This window comes from Phyllostomus hastatus, unplaced genomic scaffold, assembly GCF_019186645.2.
Source record: "Phyllostomus hastatus isolate PE091 unplaced genomic scaffold, TTU_PhHast_1.1 phas_contig_90, whole genome shotgun sequence".
NCBI lineage: Eukaryota > Metazoa > Chordata > Mammalia > Chiroptera > Phyllostomidae > Phyllostomus > Phyllostomus hastatus.
This window is the reverse complement of record NW_025333984.1, coordinates 8,930,167-8,947,111: the sequence shown is the minus strand read 5'-3', so window position 1 is coordinate 8,947,111 and position 16,945 is coordinate 8,930,167. Positions and strand designations below refer to the sequence as shown.

Here is a 16,945-nt window from a genome sequence, read left to right as displayed (position 1 = left end):
ACTTTTTAAAATCCAACTGTTCCACTTAAGCAACTTGGAAAATGCATTCTTGGAAATTGATTATTGAAAGTTAGCTGATGATATAGTTTGTTCCTCCAGTCTAATGCATAGTTAAATGTGATTATTAAAGAGTACCCTAATAACTGAGGTTGATGCTCAGGACTGTCAAATCCTTCTAAGAAACACCTATTGGATCTCCTATCAGAGGCAGAGCTGTGGTTTAGATGAGCAGAGGTTTGACCCATTGCAGAGTTTCCATCCTTGGAATATCAGAGAAGATCTACAAAAGTATATTATCCCTTAGTTTTAACTTTCCCTTCAGAATAATGCACATTTCTCATTTATGTAGTGCTTACTGCATTCCAGATGCAGTGACTAAGTACTGAATCTACAACAGTGAATAGACCAGGCTCTACCTTCAAGTAGCTGGCTGGTCAGTATTTATTAAGAACTCTTGTGAGAACACAAAACACATGACTCAAGTAATAGCCTGTAATTAATAGTAATGTTGGCCATAGGGTGAAATGACAGGGAAAAAAGGGTTAAAATGAAAAAAAGCATTATGACCGGTATCAGAGTTTCCTGTTCACAGGGCTCAGGATGAAAGTAGCCTTAGTAGGATCTGCATTTTTCCATCAAATGGAAGTAGACCATCAAGCATCAATAGACAACAAAGGGTTAATTTGGAACAAATTTGAGAAAATAGAAATGAAAAGTGTTCTGATTCCCTTGTGAAAGCCAAAAAATTCACATGTCTTCTGTTACCTGATGCTCTCTCTTCTCTGTGCATTTGGTGCTGAAATTAAGGGTTATTTAATTTAATTCTTCATGGGTTATAGCATGTCAGAGACTGAAATTCAATTACAGGTAACCAAATACAGTTTGTGAAAATGAGAAAAAATAAGTATTTTGAAAAGCTTGACCAATTAATGAAATAAAAGAAAGAAGTCCTTCATAGACGCAATTTTGGAAATGTAAGTAGAAAATCCATATCATAATCACCTAGAATGTGAGAACTGAAAGTGTCTGAAATTCCATCTCCGAATCTTTCTCAGCTGAACTATTCACCCAAAGTAACAATTTCCCCTACCTTCACTTTCCTTCCATAGTTAGGAGTGAGACTTAAATCATCCTATACTGATCCATGGTATTGTGTGCATTGCCTCATCAATAATCTAAAACTCAGAATTCATAAGAAGACAGAACCAAAATAAAATGTCACTAACTGACACTAACTGAGGCACAGAGATGGAGATGGCATGGAGTCTCAGTAGTGAATACATAAATTTTTTAAATTTCAAGCCATTTCACTGTTTTAAAATAGAGTATATATAAACTCAAATTAATGTAATAGATGCCTTGCTAGGCGTGCTTTCATGAATGGGTGAGATCAATGGGAAATAAATAGCTACATTTGCACACAAACATCAAGTTCAGTTCATTGAAAACAACATATTCCTCAAATTAACATATTTTCAGAAAAATCATTTACACTCTCATCTCAACTCAAACCTCTTCAAGAATCTAAGAAGATGTTGAAGGCAGGTCAGCTCTGTTTATCATCAATGATTGAAAATTTATGAAATCCAAATTGGTGAAATATTACTATAGGTCATAAATAAGATTCCAAATTATATACTCCTTATTGAAAATCACTAGTAAGAGTCAGAGTATAACTTACAGAACTGTAACTGAGCATAGAAAAATTGTTCAAGTTCATATCTTATATTCCTATGTGATCCAAGAGAGGGAAAATATGGTCATTTGGAAAACAATCAACTGCATTTAACTAAGTGTTATATGAGTTGCTGTTTTAACTCTTCTTCCTGTGTAAAATGCAGATAACAATAGAATTGACTTCACAGAGTGGCCACGAGGATAAAATGAGATAAAAACATTAAAAGTGCATTTGGAAATTGTGAGATGCTGATCAATAATATTAGTGAACATTCATTTTGCACTTAGATATTACAAGTAGTATTCTAAACCTTTACATATGTACATTAATTCATTCAGTCATCACAAAATCCTAGAGGCAGATACTAATATTATCATTACATAGCAGATGAGGAAGTTCAGGCACAGAAACTTTATGTAACTTTCCCAAGGTCACACAGCTGGGATTTAAACCTAGGCTGCCTGACTCCACAGTGTAAACTTTTATTCACTACTGTCTCATAATTTGAAATCATTCTTGGAGGTGCACATTGGGCCAACAGAGGCTTGCAGTTATGAACTAGTATTTAGCAGACTGAATCATAGGTTTACCTTGGCAGCCCAGCCTAATTTTATGGTACCCTATCCAGTCTGAAAATACACCATAAGGGAAATAAACCTATAAGGGAAAAGATGCATGTCCTTTATTCCTGAGTCTTCCAACTCTGTCTGAGTAAATAGTTACATGATCAAGGTAGATGACTGATTAGACTGCAGGCCAAATGAAACCGAACAGCCTTAAATATTCCTGAAAGTCATTAACACGCCTAAGAGAGATGGCACATTAACACAGTGTAGTGGCTCACCAGGATGAGCAGTTCTCATGCAGGCGTGGGGGAGGATAATGTACCTTTAGATAAAGCTGACTGTGATAGATCTTCCCCTGATCCATTTCCCCCAGCCACCCACCAATTCTGAGACATTGTCCTGTCATCACATGTGCAGATCTCCCCAAAGTGTTGGTTTTCATCAAAATCACTCATCAGTATTGCTTTCAGTATGCCTCCACAAAGGGTCAAAACTCAATCAATAAGCACAATAAGGGCAAAGGTAAAAGAACACCAATGTCCCCTCACTGACACATGCCACAATATAAATACAGGTTTACAGCAAAGAATGAACAACATTTCTTTCACTTGAAGGCACTATTTATAATTAATGACATGGATATAGATAGTGTGATTGTAAAGCCAAGCTGGAGCAGCTGAAGGAAAAGACCAAGGCACCATAAAGTTAGGACAATATCTGAGTTATAGTAACTTTATGGTTAGAGAACAGCAACATATTATAGATAACATAGGAAGTCCTGAGGCCAAACCCAACCTAACGTGGTATAAATTCCTGCCCTCATGCTAAATCTGTGTTTCCCTCTCCCACTTTAAATCTTGTTTGTCATTCTCCCCATCACCCACCCACTTCACCTCCTCTTCATCACCAATACACACACATGAAGTTTTCTAGAGGAAAGCACATCAGTAAACTGCCAAGGGACTAATCTTTGACAGGTAAATTAGCTAGGCCTGTGTGGTGTTTGTCAGAGGGGCAGGGTTCCATGCTGTGTGGTAGGTGTCAGGGATGGGCCGAGATGAAAATAATTAGTGGTCAAATATCTGGAAACACTTGCCTTTAGTAGACCCAGCTTGAGCCTCCATGTCACAACAAACAGGGGAGAATTTAAAACCTGTAATATCAAACATTTTACTAATTAATCCTTGTCCAAGTCATCTGGGATTCTTCAATCTTTAACCCTTATATACAGTAACTATTGTTTTACTTAACAGATTCAATGAAATATGATTCATATACCATAAAGTTAACTCTCTTCAAGTGCAGAGTTCAGTCGTTTTTAGTATTTTCACAGAGTTATACAACTGTCACCACTATATATTTCCAGAATAACTTCATCACCCCAAAAGAAACCCCACTCTTAGGATCTTGCAGGAATAGAAGGATGGTAGAACCTCATGGAGAAATTTGTTCCTTTTATTTTAATGTTTCAACCCAGTGAGCTGGCTATAACTTCCAATGGCAGGAGTGAGATGAGGCAGAATGAGAAGTCTTGGCAATACAGGAGATCATCTACCACCTCATTTCCCATAAATTTGGTTACTGTTTTTCCTGTTTGACCTTTGAAGCCCCGAAAGTATAGGGACCAGTCCAAGGTCTCCTAATTTGCATCCTAATGCTCTTTCACTTACACGGATATGCATACATATATCAAATATGTTCCCTTCTCATTTCTATACTTCACTTTCAATACTCTTCACTCAATACATACATGCCTACATGAAAGTAAACTAAGAAAATCAAGGCAGCCAGGATACTTGGCAATATCACCAAGTGTTACAGCCTATCATACAGGAAATGATATTCCAATTTGTGGTCAAATGGTCATTCCAAATTATATCCTGTGCCCAGTGTTCCCTATGGGCTGAAGGATGCAAGGGGGAGAGAACAGAAAACTTTGTACATGCAGGGCTGTTGGCTATCTGTCTCCCACCTGAGGAAATGCTAATTAGCCACTGCTATCACAGCAAGCCCTGTGGTCATGGTGACGTGGATCTATCAAATTTAGACAAACACAATGACGAAGACAACAGATGAATGTGTTTAATAAGCATTAATGTGCTTTTTATAGAAGGGTTTTGTTCTTCAGTAGGGACAGAAGGGCAGAAATAAAATAAATTAACCTCTTCCCAACAAATCAAAAAGAGAAAACTTATCCATTTCTAAAAGTTGTAAGAAAATAATGTACTCATATAATTACAGTTTAATGATGCTGTTATTACTCATTGTCTGGCAAATAGCTGATGGTAATTTACCTTCTTTTAAAAAAATAATTGCAGTCTAACCTAATTAATTTGAATCTGTCTGTAAAGTTGACAAGTTAATCTGAATCAAAATAGAAAACATGTCCAGAATATGCCTGCTATACAGTTGTTTACCTCATTGTTCATATATTGATAAAAAGCCAACATACATAAAATGAGTACTTTCTAATAAATACTAATAAATGCCATTAATATTGCATTGGGAAATAAAGATGAAAATAAAAGTGAGTAATAAATAACGCATGTACAATATTGCTGACTACATGAGATTATTTCCCTTGGGGGATCATTAGAAATAAAAAATAATTTATCTAACATTATAAATAAACATGTCTATTTACCAGGTACTTAGGCAAGTGCCTTGTCCACGTGACCCTGCTAACAAGCATTTCCATTCTTCATATTAAATAAAAAATGGGCAGACACAGGGAAGGAAAAGAAATTAAAGACTAAAAGCAGCATTCTCTCTGGGTTTTGCTGAAACAGTATAGGGAGTTCAATTACCATTGTCCCCGTCAGACTTCCTTTCATGGTCAGTGTCGGTCAAGGACAATGCAGAGTTGGCCCGGCTGGACAAACAGGAACTATGCTCTGACTTCATCCCCCTTATCCACATTCTCAGTGCGTGGTCAGGTGAGGCAGCGCCTTCTGTCTCTGTGTCCACATCAGATCCCATCTCTAACTGGTAGCCATGTCGAGAAACATTGTGCACATCAGTCTGGTAGCCAGAGCAGAGATTGTGAGGAGTTTCACAGAATTCCATCTCTGTGAAGAAACAAAGTCCGGATAAAATGTTTAGCACTGTGAAGAAATACCTGATAAAATTCCACTTTTTGTCCTCAGGGCCCCCTCCCCCATTGCTAGTAATGTGTTTTTGCAAAATTAGAATTCTGGCCATTTTATTTATGGTAGTTATCATCCGGAGCTTATTTTGCACTTCTGTAGCTTAAAATTATGCTCCTGTTGATTCTTACAAGGTTTTGGAAAAAGCATGCCCAAAAATAGCTATATAACTACAATTTTGGGTTGCACAAAATGTAATGAAATAAGTTGAGTGCAGAGGAGTATAAAATATAGAAAGCTGTCCTTTAAAAGATATTCCTTTTCCAGGAAGAATATATATGATCTGTAGAGCACACCTAGGCTTAAACTATTAAAATTATTGGCTTATCTAAGCACTTCATACACCTTAGAGTTAAGAATAAATAATTCAATGTGAAAACTGAGGGAAAATATTATGTTTAAACATACTCTTCTAAAGTATTTTTTCTAAAATACATTCATCTAATCTCTAAAACTATAAGTACCTAATATCATTATTTCCCATTTTCACCAAAGGAGTTTGAGGCCTACTTTATGCTAATTATCCTGTTTTATTCATTCTGTCAACAAAAACATAAAAAATTCAATTGTAGACTGCACCTCAGTAGTGCTTCATGGTTTCAATTTTACCTGTTTCCACCCCAAGTCTTAGAATCATAAAATGTTTAGGATCTTAGAAATGCTGCCATTAGTCACTTCCTTTTATGGTGGAGGAAAATAAAGTTCAGAGGGTACATATCATTTGCCCAGAGCCCAAGTGAGATAACAACAGAGCCCTTTTTAACTAAACACCCATCTGGACATGGCTTCCATTAGACACCAATGAAGCCCCATCAATTTACCGTATTAATATCAGGCATTCAGTCGTACAGTCAATTTTGCGTTCAGTTATGGAAAGGTGTCAAAAAGGGGACATGATGCTTCAACAGTCCCTAATAAGTTAATGAAAAGTGACCACATGCCAAGACATATCATCTGAAATGTCCGTGTAATACTTAGATAAGGTAATCCGGGGATGTTGTACACTATAAGGGATTTTCTCAGACTGACATCAGAGACAGGGTATGTCATTTAGCCAAGAAGAAGCTTAACTGAGTGCATCTAATCCTTGGCACGTATCAATAAAATGCAAACTCTAAAATAAATTTAATTCTTTGAATACAGAAAGTGCTAAAATTTAGGCTGTATTCTAGAAAGGAGAGTGCAGAATATGAACATATTTTAAACAGCTATTTTTGTGACATAATTGCCAAACACGGGTTTAACAAATCAAATTTTAATACTTATTTAGTCACCATTATGTGCCCAGCACTGTGCTCTGTGAAACAAAGATTGTAGGTAAATAAAGCTACTATAATGTATTCAGAAAAGTCAGTTATAATAAATTCTTTAGGGTTATAAGTCACTGCAGAGAATTCTCCTTATGATGTCTGTGATGAATGTCTTTAAGAGTAATTCTACTTTTCTACAAAAATTTGTCTGAATTCCAGAGCACTTGTCAAGCACAAAAGCTTATGAAATGTTTTTCTCCTTGACATGGTGTTAAAAGTAAAAATCCATTTTGCACAATATAAATCTTAGTGCATCAAGAATATTGGTTAATATTCATGCCTCTGAATTTCAAAATGTTGCATTATCCAATCCTACTGTGCAGTTGTTGGTACAGCAACTTGATAATAAACCTGTAAGTTGGAGGCCATAGGAAAGGGGTTTTACGTGGGCCTGCATTCACAACTTTCTTCATTTCCATAGATCTGTGGTGCCCAAATTTCAGCATGCATCATAATCAACTAGAAGGCTTGTTAAACACAGATTTTTGTTTATTCCAACCATTTCAGTTTGGGATTCAAGAGGTCTGGAGAAGGGCCAAAGGTTCCACATTTCCAAGAAGTTCCTGGGTATGCTACTGGTCCAGGAACCACACTTTGTAAACTGCTTCCCTAGAGACTTCTCTGAGGGCAGTGGGAGCCAGGAAAAGGGGAGAGAAAGTGAGAGAACAACCTTTGTGGCATTACCAAGGCTTTTGCAGTAACCAGCTGTAATTCTATATGGAGACACAAGAAAGAATGCATTTAAGGTGAATTGCTGTGAAGGACCTCCATTTATTTTCCATGGATTCAGGACTCTAATTAGGAAATTCACTTTCAAAACCTCATACTTGCATTTATTTTCACTCATACAATGGTATTTGAGATGTGACTTTGCAAAGATTTTAATATGAGTATGTGAGTCATCATAAAGACATTCATTGGGAAAGAATGAGCAAATAAAACTAAATATGCAGCCAATCTATTATTCCATATCATAAAATACTAGATACATGGGCTTGTTCCCTTCTAAGGAAATGTAGTGTAACATGATCAAAAATTGTATAAGATATTTACTGAAACTATACTCTGATTTGAATAAAAGACTAAACCACAAATTCTTTAAATAGCCAGAAAAAAGTATACTGCCTTGTCAATATATACTTAGAAAACAAAGAATGAAAGAAAAAGAGAAAGATTCAGTTTTTTTACAGTAAGTGATGTTCATTGAATTGCCTCACTTCCCTATCTTGAAATCAATGTTGCCATTGTAAATTATTTCCTTAAATACACAAAAGTCTTGGTGGTGTTCAAAACTCCCATAAGATGCATTTTTCTAGAAAGCACTTACAATGCATCTTAAGAGGTTGTTTTTAGCCTTGTACATATAACCTTGTTACCAAAAATACTACATATTCCCTAGATAATATAAAAGTTTATTTGAACTTATTATAGATCTATTCTTACCAAAAAGCTAGCTACAAGAGAAATGTAAGTACAATCTTAGGATATCTATGATTTAAATGGATAGACTAGTACTATGAGAAACTATACTTCAAAAATAAACAGATGCAGATGCTGCCAAGTGAATGATGTACTTGGGACCTCACAGACATGTATATAATTTTTATTTCAAGGAAAACCTACCTATTTTCCAGCCTTGTAAGAGACAAAATCTGAGCAAATTAATGGAGTTGAAATCCAATTTTAAAAATGGACAGAACATTTGAAAAGACATTTTACAAAAAAGATAGGGAAATGACCAATAAGCAAATGACAATGTGTTCTATTATCACTAGTTGTCAGAAAAATACAAACTAAAACTGCAATGAGATACCACTACAGAAATACCAGAATGGCCAAAATAATTTTGACCCCATCAAGTGTTGACGGGGAAATAGAGAAACTACATATTCTGCTGGTAATAAGTAGAAAGGTACAACTACTTTGGAAAACAGTTTAGCAGATTCTTAAAATGTGAAGCTGTACTTAATGGGAGAGCAATGCACACCTGGACATTTATCCCTGAGAAAAGAAAACCCTTATTACACAAAAACCTGCACAAGGTTGCTCATGAGCTTTATTCATAACAGCAAAAAAAGTAGAAACAATCCAAGTGTCTTTGAATAGCTGAGAGGATACACCTGTGGTATACCCACACAATGGAATATTATTCAGTCCTGAATGATCTATTGATATATAATAAGATGCATGGCCCTCAAAATAATTATGCTGAATGAAAGATCAACAAAATGTCTATATACTGTATGCTTCCATTTAAATAAAATTCTAGAAAATGCAAACCAATTGACAGTGACAGGAAGTAGATCAGTGGTTGCCTGAAGAAGAGAGCAAGAAAGAAATGGGGAAGGAGGGGTACAGAGAACCTTTTCGGATGACCTAAATGACTATTACCTTGACTGTGGCAATAGTTTGTTTATATATATTACATATATATATATATATATATATATATATATATATATGCCAAACTTTATCATACCATACCTTTTAAGTATGCGTAGCTTACTGCACTTCAATTATACCTCTATAATTTTTTAGTGGACTATACACTATCAGATAGTAAGACAATGAGGAGACTAAAGAATCAGACATTTTTTGTAGATGGAGCAAAGTTCCTCCCAGCTAGCGGGAGGCCCAGCTCTTTCCTTCCTAGTAGAAGGGAACTATAACATGAATGGAAAGGTAATCAAAATGCTATCTTGTTTGTATCTAAGCCCTGAAGCAATCAAGGATAACTGTTGCATGGTGATCCTCTAAGGAACATATTTTTCCTAGGAATGTAATAGTTGAAAGCCAATTTTAAGGGAAAACTAAGGATAAAACTGATCACTGAGGAGCTTTCAGCAGCTAAAGTAACATTCTGGAGTTGGGGCTCATAGACTAAGTTGAGTAGATCTGGCACATAGGATCAATTTAGTGCTCTATTAATACTAATAAATTAATATTTTTAAAATTATATAAAGTGCTGAATAAAATGAACTACTGTGTTTTCTAAATCTACAGATTGATCTGCAGATGTTAAGCCTGGAGAAGTCATTTATCAAAACTTAAAAGGGAAAGTAAGAGTCATCTATACTAGTTTCTTTCTGCAAATGCCATTTTTGAGTTGCTGATAAGCTCAAGACTTTATTTTTTCTTAAAATTGAACCCATCCACACTTCCTCTAAAAAGGGAGCTTTAAGGCATCACACTGCAAATAAATAATTTGAGGACAGTTCTAGATAGTGTGGCTCAGTAGATTGAGTGCCAACATGAAAATCAAAGGGTCAGTGGTTCAATTCCCAGTCAGGGCACATGCCTGGGTTGCAGGCCAGGTCCCCAAGTAGGGGGCGTGCAAGAGGCAACCACACATTGATGTTTCTCTTCCTCTCTCTGTCTCCCTCCCTCCCGGCCTCCCTCTCTCTAAAAATAAATAAAATCTTAAAAATTAAATAATTGGAGGTCAAAAACCATGATTAAATTTCACCATGACCTGAATGATTTGAGATATAACTTCTAAATATAGTCCATTTCCAATATAAGGAAGAGGGAGAGGAGATACAATTCTTAGCTTTAATTACTATGACTATAAGAATCCTTATGGAATATATACAAAAGCAGATGGTATTAATTAGCCATGTGGTTTTTGGATAAGTCACTTAACATCTTAGGGACCTTAGTTCCCTCATTTGTAATATGTTTAGGTCCAACTTGAAATAAATCTCTACATAACTACCGTGTTCTAAAATTCTATAACTGTAACTTGTGCCTGTTATAGCAAAATGTGAAAATGTTAAAATTTTCAAATGGGAATAAACTTTAGTGGTTTTATGAATCAAGGTGCTATTCACACTTCTATTGTGAAGGATAATCACACATGTTAGCTAAGATCTTGTATCATGAATATAAATCTTGATATATTAAAGTGCTGATATTACCTAAGTATATATTCTGAATTGTGAGGTTAGTGATAAAGTATATAATATATATATAATATAAAAAAGGAACTGAAAAAATAGTTGTTCATCAAACACAAAATTATGAGTTTATAAACATGGTTATTGCAAACAGTACTTTACAGTGTAATGAATAAAAATTCACACAATTAAAAAATATTACTGATCCACTAATAATTCATTAATGACTTGAGGGAAAATGCCATGGATTATTGCAGACTGAAGCAAGAAATACAAAAGAAAGAAATGAGCAATACCAGATAGGAGACAAATAATTTTACTACTGGGTCTCCATTTTGCATTTCTCAGTTTGGGGACTTTGAAAAACAAATGATATTAAATTGTCAAACAAATAAGTTTATGTGAGCTTACTTAAACATAGCTCCATGGAAAACTCACTCAATTTCAAGTCAAGAAACAAAACAAAATAGACTTCTCTGGTTTCTCACAGAAATCTCACAGAATTCAGAGAAGTCTACTTTGTAACTCTTACAAAATTAGCCCAATTTCATTTCCTCTTCTTTCACTACGTGTAAAGGCTTTATCAAATGCACAGTATTGAGCCGGGCATTAAGCAGGGAGGTAGCAGGACCACGTCGTGTCCTTTGGCAAGTTCCACAGAGCACCTATTAAAGGCCAAAAATGAGAACCAAGTAATAAAGGCACCACCCAGACCTGGCCTTTTTTTTCTGCTGAGGACTCATCAGCCTTTTCTAGGGCACAGGGGTGAGAGATGGAGTGCTCCTAAATGCAAAGCTGGAGCCTGTGGTTATCAGAGGACTTAAAGAAAATAACTAAGCTTCCTGCAGCCTAATCTCACCCTCACAGTTCCAAATGCACCCATTATCTCAGTACTTGGAGCCTACCAATTATGCCTTATTTAATTTTTGAGATTTCACCATCTGTCAGTATAGTGAAAAGCATGGCCAAAAAATCTGGGGAGAGTTAAAGCCTAAAGTAGAAACATTCATGCTTTGTGACCAATATTGTCTAACTGGAATCATCTCAAAACATAGCTAAAAGACCATGTTAACGTCAAAAAGGATGCTCTCAGAAGCACAATGAGTTGCAAATCCATAAAAACGGCTCAAGCCAGACAAGGACACAGAATTACAGCATAAAATCAAAGGGAGGGGAGATGTGGTAGGAACCTTGAAAAAGTCAAAAGGGACTCCAGTCATATTTAGAGAAAGATGAAAACATCATTTAGCATTCTAAGGAGCAAGGACATATGATATGGGAATAAGCAACTTCTATTTCCCTGAACTACTATTCACCTTAGTACAGGGCCCCATTTCCTTTGTTCTCACAGAAGATGAGAGGACTTGCTCTGAAGCTAATTCAGAAAGTGTCACCACTGCAACTGGAGAGGTGGCTCCTGCTCTCCAGCCTTCATAATGAGGGTCTGGAGAAAGAATCAGAGACTAGAAAAATGGTGGGAGGTCCAGGACTCCATCAGAAATTTAGATCAATGAGAACTTGAGCTTGGTCCCTTTATTTCAACATTTCCAATGAGACAGAGACTTCCTGGTCTAAATGAGAAATTTTCAGGGCTATCGAGCACTGCAAATGCATGGTGCTCGATGGCCCTAAAAATTTCTCATTTGTTACCTTTGTTGGTCCAATTTTCTGGCTGTTCATAACACTTTGGAGCCTGAATCCTTATTGAGCACGGTGGTCTTCCAGGTATACTTCTGTATTTTCATTATGTGCACCAAGCATATGAAGCTGTTTGTTTAGTGTGTGTCTGTGTGTGTGCGCGCTAATTGTAAACTACCTTAATCTGTCACACAATTCCATGTAGAGAAGGGAGACTGGTGAGTTAAAGGATTAAATGAGCACTGCAAACATTTGCAAATGCTTGAAGTACATACTCATAAAGGCAAACAATGTGACTGCTGTAACATTCTACACTAATCTGTAAGCATTTACTTTGTGATAAATGATTAGAGACGCCAAGATAGAACCGTGCACCAGAGTCAGTATCCACGAAGAGCTAGCTACTGAATGAACTATATTCTGCTCCACTACAGGATTGTTCTCGCCATCTTTCAAAGGTGCCCTTTTAGTTTTTTACTAAAAGTAGTTTTAGTTTTTTTAGTTTTGCCTCTGCATCTTTGGACATAATTTACCAGCCACCTGGAATCCTTCCTTATGATTTCTCACTGATCTAATCCCTAATATGAGACTGTGTCACAAAGTATGCTCCAACTTTAGACCCTCCCCTCCCATTAATCTTACCCTTCCCTATAGAATATTTCAGGTTTCCTACAGAATTTTATACCTGACCATATTTTTTCAATATTTATACTTTCTGTATTACCTCCTGAATTATACCTGCAAATCTGAAAGTTTTCTAAACTTCTTGTATCTCTCAAAATCAAATGAGATAATTTTGGCACAGTATCCTATGATGTGTGAAGGACTATGTATTTCTATCCCCTCAGGCTCTAGAATAATTCTAGGCAAAATATGATTATTAAGTATTAAAGTTTTAAAGTCCATAATTAATATGAAATCACTCTAAAAAAAGGTTAACTTTTTCAATATGATTTTGACATATATAAGATGGTTTTGCCTAACAAAAACAATGCCTGCCAATGCAAATTGAAAAATTGTTATTTTGGTAAATTAGCTATTAATTTCAAATAATAGATATTTAATAAATTTGGCATAAAAGAAATACAGCAGCCCACTGGGGTGGATTTAGGGAAAAACACTTATACTAATATTAAACTAATGGAAGACAAATTCTCCGTATCATCTTCTGACTGAAATAGTCTCACAAAGGAAGCTTCCCTCACTATATACTTGGCTTAATGAATTGGAAAATGACTCTCCATAAAAATTCTTCAAAATATACCCTAAGGTATAGAACTGGGGGGCTTTTCAGTAAAACCAGTCACAAAGCCTTGTTACATAAAAGACACTTTCAGCTGGCCTGAATCAGAACTTCTTTCATCCTTCTTTCTCATCAGTCAGTTTCATTTCAGAAAGCACATAGAAATTATGATCTTGGTAAGTTTGCAGAGTGTGCTGGAGTGAGTTGGTGGCTCCTCTGAGAGACTCTGTTTTCATGCACTCAGACGTTTCTTTGTCAGGGATAAAAAGAAGAAACTCTCTCAGGCTACTGTACTTTAAAATAAACACACACACACACACACACACACACACACACACAATAAACAGTTTCACATGCTTAGTGAACATTATGAAAATACAGGTTATGGTAAGAACCCTTAGAATCCAACACTTTTTTTTTAAATCAAGTCTTAATATTATTTATTTATTTATTTATTTATTTATTTATTTATTTATTTATTTTTAGAGAGGGAAGGGAGGGAGAAAGAGAGAGAAACATTAATGTGAAGTTGCTGGGGGCCATGGCCTGCAACCCAGGCATGTGCTCTGACTGGGAATAGAACCTGCGATGCTTTGGTTTGCAGCCTGTGCTCAATCCACTGAGCTATACCAGCCAGGGCTAGAATCTAGCACTTTTGAATTGGAATTCTATTTACAGGAAAACATTAAATTCTGGAGAAGACTTCCACTTCCAGTCAAGATGGGATATAAAGGACCAAATTTACTTTCCTACCTGAAACAACAACAACAAAAAACCATATACAATGGTTTTCAGCTATTAGGCAGTGAGGCACAGTGATCCCTGAGATGTGGGACGCAAACAAGATGAGCCTTATGACTGCCCCAGCTTAATGTGTGCAAAGAGTGTCCAGGCCTTACTACAGAAAGGAGGAACATAGGCGCACTTTGTCAAGCTCTTTGAGTTGAGAAGAACCTGGTAGTATGGGGAGGCCAGGACGGCTAGAGTTTGCAGTACAGAGTACCAAAGAGGAGAGAGCTGTACAGAAAGAGAACTCCAGAGATCTGCAGAGGATCCCCCAGGATGTTCACCAAATTCCTGAACAGCATATGCAACTAAGGAAACTTCCTGTGACTGGAGAAAGAACCACCTGAAAGGATTGAGAGAAACAACTGAATTCTTCACTTATCTTAGTCTCTCTTCTCAAAAGCCGGAGTTAAAAGAGTGAAAAATCTTCTAATTCATGACCATTCAATAGAGTTCACCAAAAGGTTTTTGTATTTATATATAATTTAACTTTGTTCTGGCATATGGTCAATACTTGGCAATAGTTTTATCCTTTTGTCTTGCTATTCGGCTTTGTTAGGTGGGTTGAGAGCAGCATTTGCTCTATGGCTAATTACAACTTCATGTCTCGCAAAGTGAAACATAACACCTACCATATGATTTAACTATTACACCCCCGATATTTAGCCAAGTAAAATGAAATCACAGATCCCTACAAAGACTTGTACATGAATGTTCATAGCAGCTTTATTTGTAATAACCAAAAGTTGGAAACAACTCAAATATCCATCAACAGATGAATAAATGAAAACTCAACTATGTATCCATACAATGTAATACTATTGAGACATAAAAAGGAATGGAGTATTGATACATAAAATAACATGGATAAATATAAAAAAAGCAGAGTTTGAAGAAAATGTTGAAAAAGTCTATATACAGTATGCTTTTCCATTTATGTAAAATGCAAAAAATGCAAACTAATCTATAGTGGTTGACTGGAACAGGGTGGGTGGGAAGTGGCAGAGAAAAAAACACTGTTAAGAGGCAAAATGAAAATATTGGGGGTAGCATATATGTTCACTATAATGATCATAGTGATGTGTTCGTGAGTATATACATTTGTCAAAATTTACCACATTGTACACTATAAATACATATAGTTTATTGTATATTAATTATACCTTAATAAACAAGTTTTTAGAAAACAAAGAAGATAGAATATTCTGCTTGCTTACTTGACATAAACATCCCAGTTGAACAATGGGAACAATGAAACATTGTACCATGATTGATAAGTCTGAAAAATGCAAACACAATAAAAAAAATTAGGTTTCATCCTAATGTGGCAGGAAGGATTCATGGGCCAATGTGAACTGAATGATAAAGTACTGTGACAAGTCAGCTAGACCCAAAAACAGCAAAACACATTTGCTATTCCCAACTTAACAAGCTAATTGTCTTTATTTTATTCTATATCTAAAATTTTTTTCTTATAATCCTGCTTTTTCATTGTAGCAGATTAGATAATACTTGCTTCAAAGAAGTCTACATGAGAGGATGTGGTGGACACAGTACAAATACAGCCCTATTATTTATATATTCTTAATTTTTTACTTGATCTTTATTGTATTTTTTTCATGACCATTTAGTGCCCTTATACACACCAGTCACCACACTGTTGTCTATGACCATGAGTCCTTTTTCCCTTTTGCTCACTCCCTCCACCTCCTAACTTTTTGTCCCACTGTCATCTGTTCTCCATCTATGAGTCTGTCTCTGTTTTATTTGTTCATTTTGTTCATTAGTTTCCACATATAAGTGAGATCATATGGCATTTGTCTTTCTCTGACTGGCTTATTTCACTTCGCATAATGTTCTCCAGGTCCATCCATGCTGTCTCAAAGGGTAAAATTTGTTTTCTTTTTTTATGGCCGAGTAGAATTCCCTTGTGTAAATGTCCCATAGTTGTTTTATCCACTCATCTATTGATGGGCACTTGCACTGCTTCCATATCTTGGCGATTGTCAATAACACTGCAATGAGCATGGGGATGCTTATGTTCTTTCGAATTAGTGCTTTGTGTCCCCCCTGATATATTCCCAGAAGTGGGATCACTGGTGAAAAGGCAGATCCATTTATAATTTTTTGAGGTATGTCCATACTGCTTCCCACAGTGGCTGCACCAGTCTGTATTCCCACCAACAGTGAAAAAGTGTTTCCCTTTCTCCACATCCTCACCAGCACTTGTTGTTTGTTGATTTATTGATGATAGCCATTCTGACAGGTGTGAGATGTTATCTCATTGTGATTTTAATTTGCATTTCTATGATCATTTCTGATGTTGAGCATCTTTTCATATGGCTATGTGCCATTTGTATGTCCTTGTAGGAGAAGTGTCTATTCAGGTCTTTAGCTCATTTTTTTTAACTGGGTTGTTTGCTACTCTGGTGTTGAGTTTTGAAAGTACCTTATAAGTTTTGGATACTAACCCCTTATCAGATGTATTGGTGAGTATGTCCTCCCATTCTGTGGGCTGTCTTTTTATTTTGTTGACAATTTCCTTTGTTATGCAAAAAAATTTTTTTAGTTTGATGAAGTCCCATTATTTTTTTCTTTTGTTTCCCTTGCCTAAGGAGATATATCCAATAAAAAAAATTTCAGTAAGCAGTGTCCGAGATTTTGCTGCCTATGTTTTCTTCT

At 35.9% G+C, this 16,945-nt stretch overlaps 1 protein-coding gene across 1 annotated transcript in view; it reads right to left on the bottom strand.

The window, feature by feature from the left end:
* TENM1 (teneurin transmembrane protein 1) overlaps positions 1-16,945 on the bottom strand; it is a 703,022-nt gene that overhangs the window by 525,105 nt on the left and 160,972 nt on the right. The window contains exons 3-4 of the mRNA XM_045852186.1: positions 5,052-5,312; positions 3,341-3,397 (exon numbers count right to left, since the gene is read on the bottom strand). Of these exons, the coding sequence (XP_045708142.1) occupies positions 3,341-3,397; positions 5,052-5,312 (318 nt within the window). The remainder of the gene's footprint in view (positions 1-3,340; positions 3,398-5,051; positions 5,313-16,945) is intronic.